This window comes from Equus asinus, chromosome 16 (genome assembly GCF_041296235.1).
Source record: "Equus asinus isolate D_3611 breed Donkey chromosome 16, EquAss-T2T_v2, whole genome shotgun sequence".
Lineage (NCBI taxonomy): Eukaryota > Metazoa > Chordata > Mammalia > Perissodactyla > Equidae > Equus > Equus asinus.
The window spans coordinates 5,465,903-5,485,526 of NC_091805.1; the positions used below are offsets into that span (position 1 = coordinate 5,465,903).

At 41.0% G+C, this 19,624-nt stretch overlaps 1 protein-coding gene across 24 annotated transcripts in view; it reads left to right on the forward strand.

Annotated features, from left to right (window-relative positions):
- The window catches only part of SGIP1 (SH3GL interacting endocytic adaptor 1), a 198,835-nt gene that overhangs the window by 113,326 nt on the left and 65,885 nt on the right, over positions 1-19,624 (forward strand). For 14 of the 24 annotated variants that reach the window (XM_070486521.1, XM_070486519.1, XM_070486520.1 and 11 more), the window contains 6 exons: positions 6,600-6,624; positions 7,545-7,596; positions 8,880-8,965; positions 11,658-11,750; positions 14,609-14,683; positions 16,868-17,359. In XM_070486521.1, coding sequence (XP_070342622.1) covers positions 6,600-6,624; positions 7,545-7,596; positions 8,880-8,965; positions 11,658-11,750; positions 14,609-14,683; positions 16,868-17,359 — 823 coding nt within the window. The remainder of the gene's footprint in view (positions 1-6,599; positions 6,625-7,544; positions 7,597-8,879; positions 8,966-11,657; positions 11,751-14,608; positions 14,684-16,867; positions 17,360-19,624) is intronic. The other 10 variants (XM_070486531.1, XM_044749080.2, XM_044749081.2 and 7 more) reach the window with 1 other exon arrangement.

Sequence of the window (19,624 nt, forward strand, 5' to 3'; positions counted from 1 at the left end):
GCTGAATTTAAATTAATCCTTTTGGACAAAGAATAACAAAACAAAGCTGGTGTGGAGTGAGGACCCTGTGGCCTGTGAGGACATGATCGGAAGTATTGTTTTTTAGAGAGGCATATTCATATTGCAAATTATATAAATTTTAGAAATATAACATATTCTAACCAAAGATCTTCATTCTAGTGATCAAATCATAAATTAGTAGTGTATGCCCACTTTGAAAATAACCTCAAAATACAAAGTAAGAGTTATCTCTAAGTTGAACACCAAAGTAAAGGTAGAGGTAAAAATAAAATGTTTTTCAGAACCTTCTCCAGAATGCTTCAGAAGATCAAGAGAAATCTAGGAATTAAGCAATTAATGTTTAATTAGGCACACAGGACATTTGTTCAGAAAACAAATAGACCAATTGCAAAGTCTCCATTTGAGTAATCAGGTGAAGTAATAATAAGAGCAGATAAAATTGACTGAGAGCTTATTACCTGTGACACAGACGCCTGCAATCAGAGACAAATTGGCCACCTGCAGATTCTGAACAACTGAATAGGTATTTCGTCTGGTTGTGCAGTTAAAAACAATTTTAGCCTGCATTTAAAAACCAGAATATTTGAAATTTAAAAAAACGTCAGATGTGCATCTTCTGAGGAACTCTGATGACCCGGCAGCACTAGGTCAAATGTCTGCACAGCCGCACAGGTGTGCGTGAGCAGCGGCCAGTGCCCTGAAGCTGCGTAAAACACATGTCCCTACACAAAGCACCCCTCTCCTTGCCCGGCATGCACTTCAGCTGGTAACTCAATTCCTAGAATGTTCAGCTTCTAGAATACATCAAGACCAGATACTGAGTAGGTTTCCTTCCATCTTTGAAGTTAATTCTGTATATTGGTAAAATAAACATAGAATGCTAAAGGCTTCAAAGTTCTTGGGAAATGACAGGAGAAAGAGTAGAATAAAACTTGTAGCAGGGGGCTGGCCCCGTGGCCAAGTGGTTAAGTTCGCGTGCTCCGCTGCAGGCGGCCCAGTGTTTCGTTAGTTCGAATCCTGGGCGCGGACATGGCACTGCTCATCAGACCATGCTGAGGCAGCGTCCCACATGCCACAACTAGAAGAAACCACAACGAAGAATACACAACTATGTACCGGGGGGCTTTGGGGAGAAAAAGGAAAAAATAAAATCTTAAAAAAAAAAACTTGTAGCAGGCAAAGACCCTCCCCTCCTGCCTGATCGTGGTTTTGCTGTCTTGGTTGCTCAGCAGAACCCACAGCCAGTTTACACTCCTTAATAGTGATAATGAACACGTATAAAGCCCTTCCGTTTGACTTCTGGAGTTCCTTTTTTTTTTTTGAAGGTTTCAGAGCTCTTAGGTTTTCTGGGTCTGACCTTTCCACAGCTTTTAGCTGGGTCTTCTGGATTCTGGTTAATAAGATTCTGACTGCACGGATTTGAATAGCTGTTCCTCGATGAAGGCATTTTGCAGATAAAGTTTCCAAAATGCTATCTTATGATGTTATCTTTTACCAGACAAAATACAAACAGGAACTAATGATTAAAATTACAGATTTTTAACTCATTGAAAATTAAGATATGACAACTTGGATGGATTGACATAACTGAAATTATTTTGAAAAGTACTGTTCTCTATCATCTTAAAGCTTCTTGAATTTAAGGTTATGCCTCCATATGGTTGCATCTGCATTTTATTTTGCATTACTTCTCATAATTTCATCTTGGGGGAACTTGTGTCAGTTTTAATCCCCTCTTTGCTGTATTTTATATTACTTTTAAGAGTAAATCGTTTGCCGTGAAATTTAAGCTAAAAATAGTAAATTCCCGCAGTTATTTCTTTAGAGTAGATCTTTGGTCATTAAATAATTATAAAGTCTAAATCTTCATAGAAAAGACTGTTTGAATTTCTCTCAAAACACAGTGTGAATTAGTCAGTAAAAGAATTTAAGCCCAGAAGTGCATATTCATAAGTTCTTTTTTCTAATTTTATTTAAATTGCAGCCATGCATATAGACAGATTTATAGGAAAGGTGGGATCAATATAGAGCAGAACCTGGAAAATAAGGCAAATAGTAAAGTCTAAAATATTACAAGTAAAATTGACTTGAGTAAGTATGTCTAAAGTCTCAGCTGCTTACAAAACTCATCTGAGAAGCACCCATTCCTGCTTTCTGCTTTAGGAGTCCTCCAACAATGGTACGTTTGGTGTACTAGAAAGGATGCGAGAATGAGAGACCAGAGATGGAGATTCTGTCTCTGTCTACTCGTTTGCTAGCAATGTGTCTCAGGGCCTCACCTTCCTCTCCGTACCATAAAGGCAGTTGGACTAGATACCCATGGAGGCCTCCCAGGTATAAAAGACTATAGGTTTCACTTCCTGTCTATATTCTAGAGTATAGAAGCATCTTCTTCATTTGAGCAATCTTCTAGACACTTTTGTCTATGCTCCTGGCCCAGATTTGGGGATTTAGCCAACACTGGGTCCCAGGTAGCCTCTGGTGAATTGATGGGTTAGCCCATACCCTGAAAGTGAAACTCTGAGCAACACCTCTTTCCCCACTCCCATCGTAGTCACTCTTGTTACTGCAGAAAAATCCTAAAGAGGGAGAGCAATCAGAGACTGTGGGGTAAATTGATAGCAGCCATAATCAAGGTTTGAGGAGTGAAAGAACAAAGTCATATGTCTGCTTGTTTTTCCGGATGTCATCTGATCCACTAGTATTCTGCTGGTGCTGGACAGTTATCATCATGTCCACCTGTGCTTGTCAGGGGCTCGTCACCTTCCCCGTCACATTCCTGCCCACTGGTAGAGGCTGTCCAAATCACAAGGCCAAGAGCAGATAGTTGCCCAAAAAAGTCCTCATTGGCACTCATTCCACAGAACACTAACGAGAAGAGCCAGGCCAAGAAGAGGTCTCTCTAACCCTGCACCTTGATATTTGGATGTTCCCTTTAGGCCCTAATTAGGTGGAAATGTGTTGTGTCTACAGTGTTTGCTAATTCTCTGTTGTGTGCGGGAAATAGTTTTCTCCGTATTATTCTCTAAAACCCTCCTCCCCAAATAATCTGGGGGAAAACCCCTTATGACGAGACATTAAAAGCTGTCAGTAGGGTTTTCTTGTAAGTTTCTGCCTTGTTCTCGTGTACACGTAACTGAAGCTGGTACATCCCCATTAGCAAAGTCATTATACCATGGAGAGATTCTCTTTCAGGTTCTCCAAAACCTTCCTATGATTTAAATAAGCCACAAACACAATGACCACCTGTCTTCCTTTGGCCTCATTGCTTGGAGTATATGTTGGTAGCTGTGTATGACGTCTTCTGTTACCCAGCCTGTTGACTGAGCCATCATTCTCTGACTAGGTGTCTCTTCTCTCTTCCTTTTTGCTGATCACAGAGGCGCAGCCCGGTAAGAACTCTCAACCATTTTTACCTTAAACATTTTACCTTAAATATATAGAGAAAATTGCTGCCAAGCCCAGGTGGCCAGGTTGGCTTTCTGTTAAATTTATAGTAACCCGATATGAATGAGGCAGATGAATTAGGTTTACTGGTTGGAAGCCTCTGGTCCTGTAAGTGGCAAGAGCATATTTTAGGATTATCAGAGCACTTTTCCATAACAAACTAAATTAATACATAGGAATCTCAACTCCTAGTGCTAAATTTGAAAAATGTGTGTGTGTGTGTGTGTGTTTAGATTGGTCAGAAAACACCATAGAAGTTTCTAGCAAAGTGATAATAAAGAATAAGAAAACTATACAGAAATTAAGAAAGTATTTTTTAAGCCACATGCTTTTTAAGCCTGAATTCAAAATATGTCCCTGGACCATAACTAACCTTGGTCAGTATACGCTGATGCATAATAATACATGATCATAATTTCCATCTTGGGAGGAGAAGACGATTCCAAGTCAATATGCCTAGGCTGTCACCTAATTCTAAATTTCATCCCTGAAGACAAATCAGTATTTAGTTTGCATTGTTCAAAGGGAAATCTCAGTCATTTTCCTCAGGTTGAAGAGTGTGATGAATTTAAAACAATAAAAAGAAGAGTCTTGGCTATGTTTGAAACAACCGCCACCTGCCCAGTGGGTCCCTTGACAGAAATGGAACTGAAAACATCCCCCTCTGAGAAGTCCCTAGGTCTGTGCCAATTCAATTAACCAATTATTGTCTGAGGCAAGTACTCTGCCTCCGCTGACAAGCTGGTGCTTCTCTGTTTAAACCACATAGCTGAGGATCAAAGATGCAAAAACTGCTATTCAGGTGTGGATGATTCCAACCCAGCGGTCAGGCGGCATCTCAGATTATGACGTCACTCTTTTTTTTTTTAAGGAAAAAGAATGAATGAGCTAATTCAAAATGAAGCAAATTTATTCACAATATACATATAAGGACAATCATTGAGAGGAGGAAAGTGTGGTCACTTCGTGAGGAGAAGGTTTTTGAAGCCAATGGGCTTTTTTCCTGAATGTGGTTTGTGTGGTCGACGTCACCTTCACCTTGTTCTAGATTTGTCACGCAGCAACATCAAGGCCAGAAAGATCTGTGTGCCGGATCCGCCCGACAGTGGGACTTTCTTTCTGTTGCTGCTGACTTGCTGCTGATGGTTCAAACATCTGTTCCTTTTGAAACCGATATTATTTTATTCTTCCTAACTTCTAAACAACAGAGTTTTCTTGCATATTTCTGCCATGTCTTGCCTGCACTAAACTGGTGATTCTTCATTCATGAGGCATGTTTAATAAAAATGTTACAGGGCCTTCTCATTTATTGTGCCTCTCAACAATAAATATCTGTGGAATGAATTGATACCCTGGAAATCAATGAATACAAAAGAAGCTCTGTACCTTTCTTGGTTTCATGAGTATTTCATTTTAGTAAAAGGGGTAGGACAGAGAGACCAAAAGATCCTCAGTACAGCCCCTGGGTCCCCTAATTCCTGGATTTCACCCACAATACTCAGTGGGTCCTGTTCCCTCAGTGCCAATCTTGAGATTGACCTCTCGGAACTAGAGCCCCTGTATCTTTTCCTTCAGCCCTTATTAATAAAAATCTGATTATCTGAGCCTCCATAACACAGAAAAGAAGTTTAACTCCATTTAAACAATTTGTTCCCTTATTATTTTTGTCTACAGTCTCATTTCCCAAAACTCAAGCGATATCCAAACTCCCTCCATGACGGTAGCAAATTTAGATGACCGTATTTATTTAAAATAACTTTGTATTCATTTAAATATACATAAGGAATTTAATTGAACATTTTAAAGTATTTATCAAAAGAATAAATGTTATTTATTTATTTTAAAAGTTATTACTAATAATGTAATAATTTTCTATACAGTACACACAGACAGATTGCATTATTAGGTGAGACAAATCAGAAAATATAGTTTGAGAGATCAGGCCACCCACTAGACAACACCTAATGGCTCCTTGCTCAGACTGAATCAAGTCCTCTCTCATAAATGAGTTCAAATGGGACAGAATATTTGGTGAATCCTTAGGAAAGAGGGAGAGAAGCTTCCTTCGGTCTGTCAGAGGTGTTACTTCTTGTCCTGAGTGGCTGATGTTATCGTTTGAGAGTAGAAAACGTATGTGTCAGCACCAGATTGAGCCTTCACCAGAGTAGGAAAGTAGGAAAAAACTGCATATTTGGTGACTACCCACCAAACTCATGGTCCTAGCCTTTGGAAAACTTTCTTATGCTTCCACTTTCCCCACCCCCAGTCCACCCCTGGCATTCTCCAGAGACAGGCTCATGGTGCCATCCTTCCCCGGGTCTTCTTTTCTGGTAGCACCCCATGATAAGAATCTTTCATAGCGATTTTGATTCAAAACTTTAATTAATCCTTCTGTTATGGGAATAAGTTTCTGCTAGGGCACTGTAAAAACTACGAAAGACCTTCTCAGATCATTCCTACCAAGCTATTTGCGTTCCAGTAGTATCACAATGCTACTGGGCTAAAGGAATGACTCCCAACTGGCAGATTGGTGGGCTGAGTGGCAGGCAAGTGGAAGAAATGGGGGTGGGGAGGGCCAGTGGGGGGGATGGAGTTCCCCTGCTTCCTGAATAAAACGGCTCATTCAGTGGCAATGCCTCCCAGTTTTCCTTCTCTTTAGCATTTGCCACTTATATCTTTAAAAATACATTAGTAAACTAATGATTGTTTCTGCTAACAATTTGTGGACCCCATCGGATAAGAGCAGACAGTACTCCTAATACATTCTGTAATTTTCAAACGTCAAACGTAGCTTAAACTTGAGTTTACATTTTTGTCTGCTGGATTTCAAGGGTTTTTTCTTTTTAATAGACTATTCAGTATTTACTTTAATTTACCAAGTCTACCCAGGTAAGGGGTATTTCGGTTCAGAAGACTTACCCTCCCTTCCTCTCTGTAATCTTTGAGTAAAATAAAAAATTGATTTTTATGTGTGTATCTACCATATCCAACTGGAATGCAATTCTGAGAAAAATTTCATTTTTCCTGTCTGCATTTCTTTGAGTTCAGTTTCATTGCATTGACAGAAATATACATATTGTACATAACAAATATGTGGTCTTAAACCTTATAGTGTCTATTTCTAATTCTAGGGTGCAATTAAAAGGAACTTATCCAGTAAGTATATCCTAGCCACCAGAAGTGGAGTCTGATCTAAAAGAAGGAATAGTCCCTTGGACCTTGGAGCATATATGCATTTGAATTATACACTCTTGGGCTTGATTTTTAAGGCTTACAAATGTTTATTTCTGCAGCAAAGAAATCTTGTAATGATAAAGGGACTCTGTGGTTTCTGAATGATTCCTGTTTAAATTCTGAAAATGAATGTTTTTAGAAAAACATTGCTATTATTTGTCAGCTCTTGCTGTATCATTTGACTTTAGAAATGAACTTAATCCAATGTGTGTTTATTGATGAGGATGGAGAGAGGAACAGGGAAGAAGGAACTGAAGGTAGATGCAACTTACCCACTCTTGTGTTATTTGATAAGAAAATTTTAGTCAACCAAGGTGATATGATGTAGGTTATAATATACAGAGGGCATGATTTTCCTCTGCTGCATACAACACATTCTAGGGAATTCTAAATTCATGGTTCATAGTTAAAGGTATAACATTTTCTTGGCATTTTAAGAAAAGAACAGGCAGAGAATGCTGGATTCATGTACTGTGTACATATGGCCTGGCTTAGTATTCTCTTATGGTAATTGGGAAGCAGAACTGATCAAGGCAGCAGACATTCGAAGAATGGCACGTTATTCCACTAAACTCTGCAGTATGCAAATCTTCTGTTTGATGCCTTATCATGGTAGTTCCTTGGTTAATTAGGGTTTACAAATGCCAGAGAAAATGCTGCTACATATGCCTAATATATGGCTTTTGCCTTGCCAGGGGAGAGGGTTTGTTTTGCAAAGTTTTCATGTTGAGTTGCTTGTTGATGGGACTTAAATCTCTAAGTGTTTCCAAACATAGCTCTAAGACATGCCAGAAGTGAATGGCAAAAATGTGCCTAAAAAGTTCCTTTGTCCTATGCATCAGGTGAAGAAGTAGCAAGACCCAGACGTTCCACACCGACTCCAGAACTTATAAGGTGAGCAGGAAAGACATCAGCTGAGTTTTTTGCAAGGCATCAGACACAGTTAATAATTCAGCAAATCTTTGGGCTAAACTCTCAGCTCCTATTAATAAGGGGCCTGCTCAAATGTGTGCGTCCATGGATGGTCCAAATGTGTTCTCATTTCCTGTAAGCACAGGTGGAGGGAGACTTCAGGGAGTGCAGTGTCGTCATCTAGAGTAACTGTCTATCACGTGTGGTCGCCTCACTAACGAGTGGTTAAAGGTCTGCATAAAGAGGTCTTTTGGTGTCTGGAATGCTGACCCGAAATATGATTACATTGCCCTCTGGACAGTAGCCTGTTGGGTATAATTTTGTGATATATTCTACCTGCTGCACACCAAACATATCTTTGATTTTGATCTTTGTTTTTAGCAAAACGTATTTTACATGTGTTTTCTTTGAGTTAAGTAAGTGTTGTGCAAATGCACATTGTTTTCCCAAAAAACCCTGCTATTTCTATTTAAGGGCTAGATCCTTTTAGTTTTCCCTTCTTCTCCAACTCGTCTGTCTCCTCTTCACCTCTTAACTCACACCACACACAGAATTTACTAGGATCCATGACAGGAATCAGGTCTGGGGATGAAATGGAGAAGATCATGCAGCCTTTTGTTTAATAACTAGGAAAAGTGTGTAACTTATTCCCTTGTTTCCCCCGATTTCTCAATATTCTTCTCTTTCTGAGATGTGCTGTGTTAAGGTATTAGGAGGTTATAACTAGTCTGTTGGGTGCAGGGGGAGGGTGGTGGAATGGAAAGCTGGTAGACCTTGGTCTTATTCAAACACAAACTCTCAGGGTGGCTTGTCACTTAACCCCCCTATGTCTGACTTTCACTAATCAAGAACTGCATTAACGACGACACAGGATGTGGTGAAGACAGATGTAAGTGGGTTTTGAGATCTTAAGAGAGGAAGCTGCTTGGCAGCAAACCGTTATCTCTAGTGTTATCTCTTCCAGGTAGAGAGAATCATGATGCTTGAAAGATTCTCTGCTTCAACTTATTTCTGTTGGACCAGCTCCTTGTGCCCCCATTGGGAACCAGGGATCTTATCTCCTACCAATTCTTGTGTCCATAACACATGTGACCTCCTAACATATACTTTCCAGCCCTGGGGGAGTTTGTGTGAATACATATGTACACACATGAGTGCACACACACACATCTGCCTTACCGTGAAAAGTATTTGAAAGCCGGCGTATCTTTTTTTAGCATTAATACGCCCTTTCTCTATGTTTTGCCTTAATGTGTGTGGTTTAGCAAAAAGCCTCCAGATGACACTGTGGCCCTCGCTCCCCTGTTTGGCCCACCATTAGAATCAGCTTTTGATGAACAGAAGACGGAAGGTAAGAAAACTCTGTAGATCTATAGATTTGTTTATCTTTTCATTAAAGTACAGTGCACCTAGAGTAAATGTATGTGTGTTATTTTTAATGCATCATCAGATACTCATGTGAAGGAAAAAAAAGCTTTGATCTAGGTGTCTTATCAGCACAGGAGTTTAGTTCGCAAACCTCTAGTATCTTAGGATTTGAAACTTTATTTCTAGAAATATCTAATAGCTAACAAGTTCATCCCTCAAAAGAGGTCAGTAAGAATTACTGCAAATCTATACAAATCACTGGTCAGGGAGTCAGTGCTCCGTGAGCCAAACAGCCATCATTGTGATGCCAGACCATCAAGCTCCCAGCATGGTCACTGTCCTTGTGACCTAGCCTCCCTGACCACGTTTACTCTCTTGTCCACCTCTTCAGTGGAGGTGTCAGTTGGCTTGCTCACATAGCAAACACGGTTTGCAGGCTCAAGGCTCAGAAATGACCTGGAATCATTTAGCATCTTAGAAATAAAATGTATGGGAGAAATATAATTTCAGCCATTATTGTTGGGTTTACCTATTAAATATTCATTCCTAGAATTAAATATTTAACTTTTTAAAATTAACCATCTTTTTTGGAATGGCTGTAAATAATGGATACCTTGCTGACATAGATGAAACTCTTTATAATCTAATCTCTAAATATAATCTTTATAATCTATTACTATTATCATTATCTCTTTCTAATCTATTCCTGAAATGTATTTATGTCCAATACCTGTATCTCCAATAGCTGTGTTTGGTAATATGGAATGATTTTATAAAAATCATTTGATTTATGAACACTATGGTGTATATGTATAATAAAATGTTATTTTTCTAGGGCCCATTTGTGAAGGAAATTAAATTTAGTGTTAAGGACAACAAGACTTGAAAGCACAATGACCAGGCTCAGCTACAGTAGCAAAGAGACTCCAAAGTGCAGTGAATTAAATAAGATGGAATTTTATTTCTGTTTCATGTTAACAGTCTCAAAGTAAACGATGTACAACTGGAGGGTGGCTCTGCTATCCTCAACGTGTGGCCTTCATCTTTAGGTTCAAGGGGGCTGCTCCAGCTCTCAGCATCTCCCAGTCAGAAGAAAGGAGGGTGGAGGGAAGGGCCAAAATAACTCACTGCCAACTCTTCTAAGAGCAGAATCTGGGAGAGATGTACTTCACGTCCAACCAGAGCCCACTGGGGAGAATTTGTGCCATCTGGCCAGCTAAAACTCTGCGCCTATAGAAGAAAAGGAGAATGAGTGCTGCGAGACAGCTAGCAGTCAGCCGCATCTGAATATTTTTCAATGACAGGAAAACGTGTCTGGAACATCCCTGAATACTCCTTCAGTAATTTAAACGTCTGCAACTTAGAATCCCTATGTAAAAGTGGCCTCCAGTGAGGCCATCAGCTATCTTATTAGCTCACCTGTGATCAATCTCGCGTTTAATAACTTGATTGCCTAGTGACTGAAGGCGGGATTTGATTTGTTGCATTTGAATCTGCCCATTAAAGGAATTCCGCAACTGTATGGAAACCTGATATGCAAAATAGAAAACAGTTCTTAGGAGAGATAGTTAGCTCTATTTTCACCGTGTGTGCCCTTAGGCAAGGTGTTTAATCACTCTTGTCTTTGGTTTCCTCTCCTGAAAATGGTTCCAATATTAACCACGTGGTGGTATTGTGAGGATTAAAATATACAATAGCTACTAGCTTTGTGTTGTGTTTTATATGCATTTTGATATACATTATATTTATATGCATTACCTCCTTTCATCCTTTTGGTACCTCTCAGAGGTGGCTCTCCTTATCTCTACATTGAAGGAAGGTAAGCTCAGAGGTTGAATGACTTGCCCAAGGTCCTACAGCAAGTGTGGAAACTGGATTCATATCCACATGGGACCAACCTCCCAGCCTGTGTTTTACAACATAATGAATTACAAGCAGGGCTTACATAGACCCTGGCATTATGATAGGTGCTCAGAAGAACTAGTTAATTACATTGTTACCATAGCAATAAAAAAATCAAAAGCAGGAGACAAAAGAAACAGAAGAAACGTTAGATTCGGTGTCATTAGGCCCAATGCCTGATTGCCCTCATTTACTTTAGATGTCTAAGCATTTGTTTATTTTTCTGGTTCTCTTAAGATATTCACCAAACATTTTTAGAATAATTTAATTCCTTTTTATGATGCTGTAAAAGGTTTATTTAAAGAATCTGTAAGATCTTTTAAAGATCGGAATCACTGTACAGAAACCAGGCATTTGCATTTTTAAAGCGTATTCATAGCAAACTTTAAATAATCAACTTAAAACAACATCTATGGGATTAATGCCCGGATTTTCCAATGGTGCCAGAAATGGAGCCACTACAAGTCCTGACATTCAGAATGTCCTTAAGTGACCAACTGGGAGGAAAATGCAGACACTCCATTTTGAAAGTTTTTATTTAGCTGGACGTGCACACACAGACACCTCCCGTGCACTCACACCCCCACTCACTCCTATTTCCATTCTCTGCCTGGAAAGGCTGAAGAGCAGCACCTTCCTAAATTAATTTGCTAGTACTGAGGCAAGAGGGAAATAAGTTTGTGAAGTTCAACCTTAAATTGAAATTTCAAGTTCTAAAATTGGGCGTCTCTTTTTTGGACTCACCCTGGGAAATTTTCTTTTTATGTTTCCAGTTATTTTAGATCAGCCTGAGATATGGGGTTCAGGCCAGCCAATTAATCCAAGCGTCGAGTCGCCAAAGTTAACAAGACCTTTTCCCACTGGAAGTAAGTTATGTGTCTGCTCTGTCTGGAAAAATAAGTGACTCATTTTACTGTCTGTCTGCATCGTGAAATGAGGCAACTCTTAGAAAGTCTATGTGGGCAACATTTGGACTTTATGATGTCAAGAAAAGACGTTATCCTAACAGGCTTTAGAGTTGAAGGGGCCTACGGTAGGTTCTCAAGGCAGCCTAACAAATAAAGTAAAACTGTTAACTTTGAACCACAGCCTGTCCTGACATCCCACAGGCTCACTCATTCATCCATTTGCTATGTATCTATAAGAGTGAGAAGCAAGTAAGCTAAAGAACCTACTGTGCTCCAGGGTGGAGTGATAACACAACACAGAGGTGGCAAGTCAGATGTGGCCTCTGCTAGTCCAGCAGAACAACTGAGGCTGCTTAGGCTAGAAAGGACACATTGAGAGGAAAGAGTGATAATTGAAGAGTGAGAGGAAAGACCGTATGTGGTGGAAAGAAGCTGAGACAGGAGAGCAGGGCAAATTTGTCTCAGAGCTGAGCCATCAGCCCTGCTTATTCTGGCATGCCTCCTTCCCCACTCCAGGTGGCTGGGGCAGGAGGTCCTGAAGCTCATCATAGCCCCTCCCCTGCAGTGGGTGGGCCTGTTTGGACTGAACGGATGGCTCATTCAGTGGAACCACTTGTTTGACGGATTTACGGAGTTCTCATTTCAGTAGACTTCCCATGGTAGATGGAAAGCACTCCCAAAATGCCCTTGTGAGGAGGATAGGCTCTCAAAGGGTTTGGAGGTGAAGGGGGGACCCAGAGAGCATTTTCGCTTCACAAGGTTCACGTACAGACCACTTAATGCTTTTTCCATTTCAGCATTCCCCAGGGCTCTGCTTCTTAGTCTTAAAAATACTCATGGTGGGGGCCAGGCCTGGTGACGTAGCAGTTAAGTTCGTGTGCTCCACTTTGGCAGCCAAGGTTTGCCAGTTCAGATCCTGGGCATGGAGCTACACACCACTCATCAAGCCGTGCTGTGGTGGCATCCCACATAAAATAGAGGAAGTTTGGCACAGACGTTAACTCAGTGACAGTCTTCCTCAAGCAAAAAGAGGAAGATTGGCAACAGATGTTAGCTCAGGGCTAATCTTCCTCACCAAAAAAACCCAAAAAACAAAAAAACTTCATGGGGGTTCCTAATCAAAGGCCCAAGGGTTACTTGTTGGGAATATTGCTATAAAACCATGCGATCCAGTCTTTCCAACGGTATTTCTCTCATAAAATGGATAGGAAAACCAGCATTATCAACAACCTTTGTAAAACTTCTGAACTTTCAAAGACTTATTTTGAAAGGATTTGAACCCCAGTGGCATGATTTTGAATATTTCTCCATGCTGCTGGGAAATAAAGCCAGTAAAAATGCTCTAAGTTCCTTGAAAAGCTTTCCTTACAGACCTGAGTTATCCAAATTATTCTTAGAAAACTCTTCCTGAATGCCAAGAAAGTACACAAATGAAATGTTTGTGTAGATGATGTATTGATTCTAAGTCCAACCATTGGTATTTTAGAATTTTATGAGTTTTATGTGCTGTGGTTTACACTTAACACAGCTGAGGCTGTTGTAAAATTGATGTATATTGTGTAATTCTGCTCAGTTCGTTGTTGCAGCATACGTTTACTATTTTAAGTTATTAGCCTTTCCATTTTATTGGTTTTTATGATTCTTGTTGATTGTGATCTCAATTTTTGCAGAGATCCGTAACCAGAAACAGAGCCCCTGACTGACTCTTAACGTCGATGGGAAAACATGGTCCATTTGAGTTCTAGTTTTCAGAAGCTCATAGCTAAGATTCGGACCACAAATCCCTGGGCTTTAGAATGACGGCTATTAGTGATGCCTGTTGTGTGGAAGGATAGTGTGCTCTCTAACATTAAATAACTAGAGTTGGGTGGGGGAGAAATGACAAAGGGGCTCTTTCTAATGCAGACAGACAGCAGGTACTGGTGAGAGCTCTTCAGCTAGTGACCCGCTGACTCGCTCTGCATTTAGGTTACGAAAGACTGGGCCACATTCAGACTCACAGATGAACTCGGGGCTGGTTTAGGAGGTTAGTGTGAAGTCTTCAAATATACCAGATATGGCCAGTGAGAAGAAAACATTCATTTAAAGAAAGAATAAGAAAAAAATGTACCTATTGAAACAGGAATTCCTAACTTTGCCCACAAAATGACAAGTCCAGTTCGCAAGGGTGAATCTCTGGGTGGTGGCTGTAAGACAAAACTTCTATCTCGGAGGATTTTTTAGCCATTATTTTTACCAAGGCAATCTGTTCATTCTTCCTTGACCCAAATCATTTTGCTTCAGACTTTCAAAAGGATACTAACATTTCAGACGTACAACTTTGAGAAATCTTTCCAGACCCAATCCAGCCAATAATATCCTGACCATATTAAAAATCCCTCACCTGAACCCCCACACAGGCTGTTCTCATTTCCTCCAACAGACCCCAGACTGTGGACGTGATATTGTTCAGTCAGTTATCAATTCCTTGAAGGCAGAGGCCCCTTTTATTAAACCCTATGGCCCTAGTTCCTGGTACCAGATGTACAACTTAGTTGTCACTTGAGATTTGTCAGATAAAGGAATGAATGAATGAAATGGTGATATTGTTATTGTTGTTGTCTGACATTCTTTTGACAAATTCTTGTCGTTATCACAAAATGGAAGAATCCGAATGGGTCCTTAGTTTTGAACTTAAAAAAATTGAGACCATTAATGGCTATTGCATTTCCAATAGCAGGAATATGAATGAAAGCCAAATTCACGCTTATTTACAGAATATCGTGTAACTTAGGGAGAAAGTGACCAATAATGCCTTCCTTCTCCTCCCTTTGCAGCACCTCCACCACTGCCTCCAAAAAATGTACCAGCCACCCCACCCCGAACAGGCTCCCCCTTAACAGTTGGACCAGGTAAGCTTCAGTTTTTTCTGCTCTGGGATGATGTGGCCATCAGCAGTGGCCCTGGACCTCAGCATGCCCTGGACGTGTCAGAAGCTGTAGGCCAGGCTAAACGTGATGGAATCTTTGCCAAAAGTGTTTGCGTGTAGCTTTACTTCCATTACAATTTACTATGCAGACTTCTTTTAAGGTATCACTCCCAGATTTCACAAAAAGGTTCACTTTCTCAACTAATTTTTACTCTGTATAATTTTGTTGAATGAGGGCCACATTTACCTGTGAAGTGAAAGAAAAAAACATCTCAATATCAGAAGTCGTTGCTTAATTGACATCTCACTTCATTGGATCTCATTTTAATGGTTTACAAATTAAAAGTCTCGAGGCACAATTTGTATTTTTCCAAGAACTGATAAATTTTTTTCTAGAATTAAAATGGTCTAGTCTCCAAAGACCTAAAATGGTCCCTAGGAAGAGCAGCATATGGGTAAGCTTGGGTGGTAGGGAATTTTTTCCCAATAATCATTAAAGTATTTATTATCCCATGGCAAAGAGATGTGTAAAGACGATAAATATGCATGCCTGTAGACAGATCATTTCTAAGGCACATCTTTAACTTCTCTTAAAATCAATACTGTGAATTCGTACAATTTATAATCTACCTATTCCTACTGGGCTAGCCAGTCAAAAGCAGTCATCACTATTCTGTGTGTCTGGGCCCTTAGAGTGTGGTTCATCACCTTTGGAATTCTGTTGCAGCTTCATCCTTTGGTATTTATGCAGCCTGGTGAGTTTGATAGCTACATAGTGGAGAATTTATCAACAAGAGCAAATGCAAGACATACTCAGGGGTGAGATTTATATTGACTCAGACCCAACAGAGAGTCATCCAGAGTGTCATAGGTAAAGTTCTTTGCAGGTTCAAACCATTTTGGCTCCCCGTATTTCCATAAATATGTTACATATAAATAAATCTACCAGCGACAAAATTATAAATACTATGGGTCATGTAAACTGCCACCTCGTTTACCTGTAGTCTGGGAGCCTTGAAGGATAACTTCTCTCAAAAGTGAAATACGGAAGTTCAAGCCCTTCTTATAGCCAAAGGGTTATTTAAAGGTAAAGTGGCTTCTGCTTGTGCCTTGCAATTGTTCAGGTAGCAATTTCTAATTTGCATAACCTCAGTTTAAAAAAAAAAAAGGCACTTCCTCACACTGCAGCTGTTATCAAGTGTTTTCTGCCAAGCTGTAGAAGATACAGCTTTTAATTTTTTTCTCTTATTACTGATGAGAATTCAAAAGGATTAGCTGATGCTAATGTCAAGCAAAGCAGAGACTTTTCTGTTTCAGGGCTTCGTGAGATAAGTATTTGTCGTAGATATGCATACTATGTTAACAGGTTAGACTTGACGAGAAAAGGAATTATAAATTACAAATTACCTTTATAGTTTTGTTCCCTATTAAACAGGTATATATGTAACAGTTCTAATAAATAGTAAATGTCTTCTCGACAATCTGTGTGTACGTTACGTGCGGGGTCTGTCTGTGTGTGTTTGTAAGTAGATGTTTGGGGATATCTCTTTAAATAATCCATGTACTGTATTTCTGGTGTGTTTAAAGGGGGAGGATATACAGCTAATTATGATGTGATAATTTTTTAAACTAACAGATATTATAACTGGTTTCACCAAAGATTTTCATTTAATATGATGAAGGAGGCAATCTTTATCAAATATGAGGGAGATTTCCAGCAATCAGTCCTTTTTTGACTGTGTCGTGTGTATTGCAGTAGGCCAGATTTTCAAGAGGGACCTACCTTCTGAAATCCACAGTTCCAGAGTCTCTGCTTCTCTGTGAACCTGATGCTGCCTCCCAACATCATCCCACTTCCCACCCGTGAGAGCAGCCTTTGGGAGCAGTAGCATGCTGCCCGCCTCCCATCATGGGAGAAGTAGCTGTGCTCACCTGCACGAGGGTAAACGGCAGCATAGAAAGATGGTGCTCACATTATGGAGGCAAGGCACTCTCCCCTCGGGTTCAGCTCCAGGTCCAATCAAGATAGTTTTACATTGTGCCGTATGCCCACCATGGCACCTCAGCAGGCAATCTATTACCAGGCTTTGCCTCACCCCTCCCAACCCTGCCCCATACAAATAATATTTACAAAGTCAAAGTTTAAAATCACCTACTTTAACCACAGGAAGTGACCAGTCAGCCACAGAGGTCAAAATTGAAAAGCTACCGTCAATCAATGACTTGGACAGCATTTTTGGTCCAGTGTTGTCTCCCAAGTCTGTTGCTGTTAATGCCGAAGAAAAGTGGGTCCATTTTTCTGATACGTCCCCGGAACATGTTACTCCAGAGTTGAGTCCAAGAGAAAAGGTGGTGTCCCCACCAGCTGCATCAGACAACCCAGATGACTCCCCAGCTCCGGGCTCCCCAGGCCCCCCGGGCCCCCCAGGGCCTCCTGGGCCTCCTCGCAGTGTACCATCACCGCTCAATTTAGAAGAAGTCCAGAAGAAAGTCACTGAGCAGACCTTCATTAAAGATGATTACTTAGAAACAATCTCATCTCCTAAAGATTTTGGGTTGGGACAGAGAGCAACTCCACCTCCCCCACCACCACCCACCTACAGGACTGTGGTTTCGTCCCCCGGACCTGGCTCGGGCAGTGGTACGGGGACCGCCAGCGGTATGTCTTACTGTTTGGGTGTGCTTCATGTGACCGGGAATGGCTGTGGCTGCTGCAGTGTGAGCAATATCCTCCTCCTGCCTGGCAGTGGCTTTAGAGCTTCAGCCGTCCCTCCTTTGGTTTGGGTGTGCTGTGGCCCCATGGCATGTCCTAGTCCATCGAATGCTTGCAGTCGCGGTGCAAGTCTGTGGATGTGTTCTGCCCCATGCTCTCAGCCCTTAGCAGTGCCCTGCCTTCCACCCTGCAGTTAGGAAATGTGTATTTCTTGAAAAAAAAAACTGTGATGTCGTTGTTTGGAATTCAGGAAAGTTCTAGAAGGACAGGTTTCATAGCGAATGAGTTTCATGTTAAATGTCTGATTTCCTTGTCAGATGTCCTTGTTCTCAAGTGCCCTGTTTTGGGTTTTTTGGGTTTTTTTTTCAATTTGGGGGTATAATTGACAAATAAAATTGTAAGATATTTAAAGCGGACAATGTGATGATTTGATGTATGTATGCATTGTGAATGCCCCCGTCCCATCAAATTAATTAACACATCCATCGCCTCACATATCTATCTTTGTGGGGGTTTTTTTGGTGAGAACATTTTTCTACTCTCTTAGCAAATTTCAATCACACAGTACAGAGTTATCAACTTGGATCCTCAGACCTTATTCATGGAAGTTTGTGCTTTTTTTCCAGAGCCCTAGTTTTTGTAGGTCAATGTTTTCTACTATTTTTTTCTTCTGGGGGAGAACCGTGTTAACCCCTCTAACTAGTTCAGAAAAAAAAAGACGTAGTGTTTGAAAAGGAGATTTTGGAGGACGGCGAGAAAGAGGATGCCTTACTGCATCCCCTACCTAATCAACCTGCCACTGAAGACTAGCTGTTCTCTGGTTTCATCATTAGACCTGCTCATGGGCCAGGAGGTCAGCTCTGAGTGCGGTGACAGATGATGGAGAAGTCTATCAGAAATGTGCATTGGGAGACTATCTATCCACACATGTTCACGTGGAATCTGATTTCTTGGCTTTCCATATCTGAAGCTTCATTTTGTGTCCTCTTGTTATGAAAGGAACACCTGCCACGCACACCAGAGGAAGGTCGAGATTTTCTAATGCATCTTTTTCCATTGCATTGATTCCCCTGGTTCTCATATTTGTCTGGCAAGATCCCCCAGTGCTTTCCCTCCTGTGCCCGTGGGTTCAGGAGGCACGTTCCTGGGGCTGTGATGTGCTATTTGTTTTTCATTTGCCTTGAAAGAGGTGTCCAAGTGTAAGTTATTTCGACCTGGGAAGAGACAGAAAGGCAAGGCATTTCTGTCTCCTGGCAGTCAGTCATCACTGTGCCTCTCTCAGGGGAGTCTCTCTCAGTGCTTGCTCATGCTTGCAAATTCCTCTTTGCTTTCACGGAAGGGCATCCAGGCTGATCAAGGAGAGGGCTGGGGAGTCACCTGCACTGCACACAAAACTGACGTTTTATATCATTAGATGCACCCCCCTGTGACTTCCTCCAACACGAGAGGAGATCCATCCAATGCTCAAATAAGTTTGGGAAACGTTGTGTTAAAACAAACTCGGCAAGTTTCTTTTCCATAGGATCTCTGAGAGCCTTAATTTTGCCAATAATAGCAACAGCTGGAGTTTCTCGTCCTGGTACCACGCTGAGTGCTTTATGCCCATCATTTCATCCTCACAGCAACCCCATGTGGTCAATGCTCTTGTTGTCCCCATTTTACAGATGGGAAAACTGAGGGTCAGAGATGTTAAGTAATTTGCCCAAGTTTACACAGCTAGAGGTGATAGACCTGGGATTCATACTCAGCTCTGTCTGATCCCAAGCCTGTGTTCTTAACCACTGTGCTCTCCGAGCACTGTTGTAAATTTAGTTACAAAATGTCCCAAACTTATTTGATGACTGACACCCATCTATACCGCACAGTGTCATCAACAAGATCTCCAAAACTCTTCCCTCCAAACCTGCTCCTCTGTGCTCCTTTCTATAGAGCACCACCTCCATCCTTTATTGCTGTTTTTAGGACTTTTTTGGGATATAAGGCTCCTTGCTTCTCTGTAAAGATAATAAAGGGCCCTATGGAAAGCCTTCAAGTTCAGACCTCAAACCCAAAGAAGCTGGCTGTCCATTGTCAAAGAAGGGCATCTTTCCCTCGTCTTCTGTGGGACTCTTTCCTGGGCCAGGCTCTGAGTCTTCTGAAGGACTTTTCTAGGAGTCAAGCCCTGTTTCCAGTGGCTGGCCACGATGCTCTCCTCCCAGGAAACACTCTCAG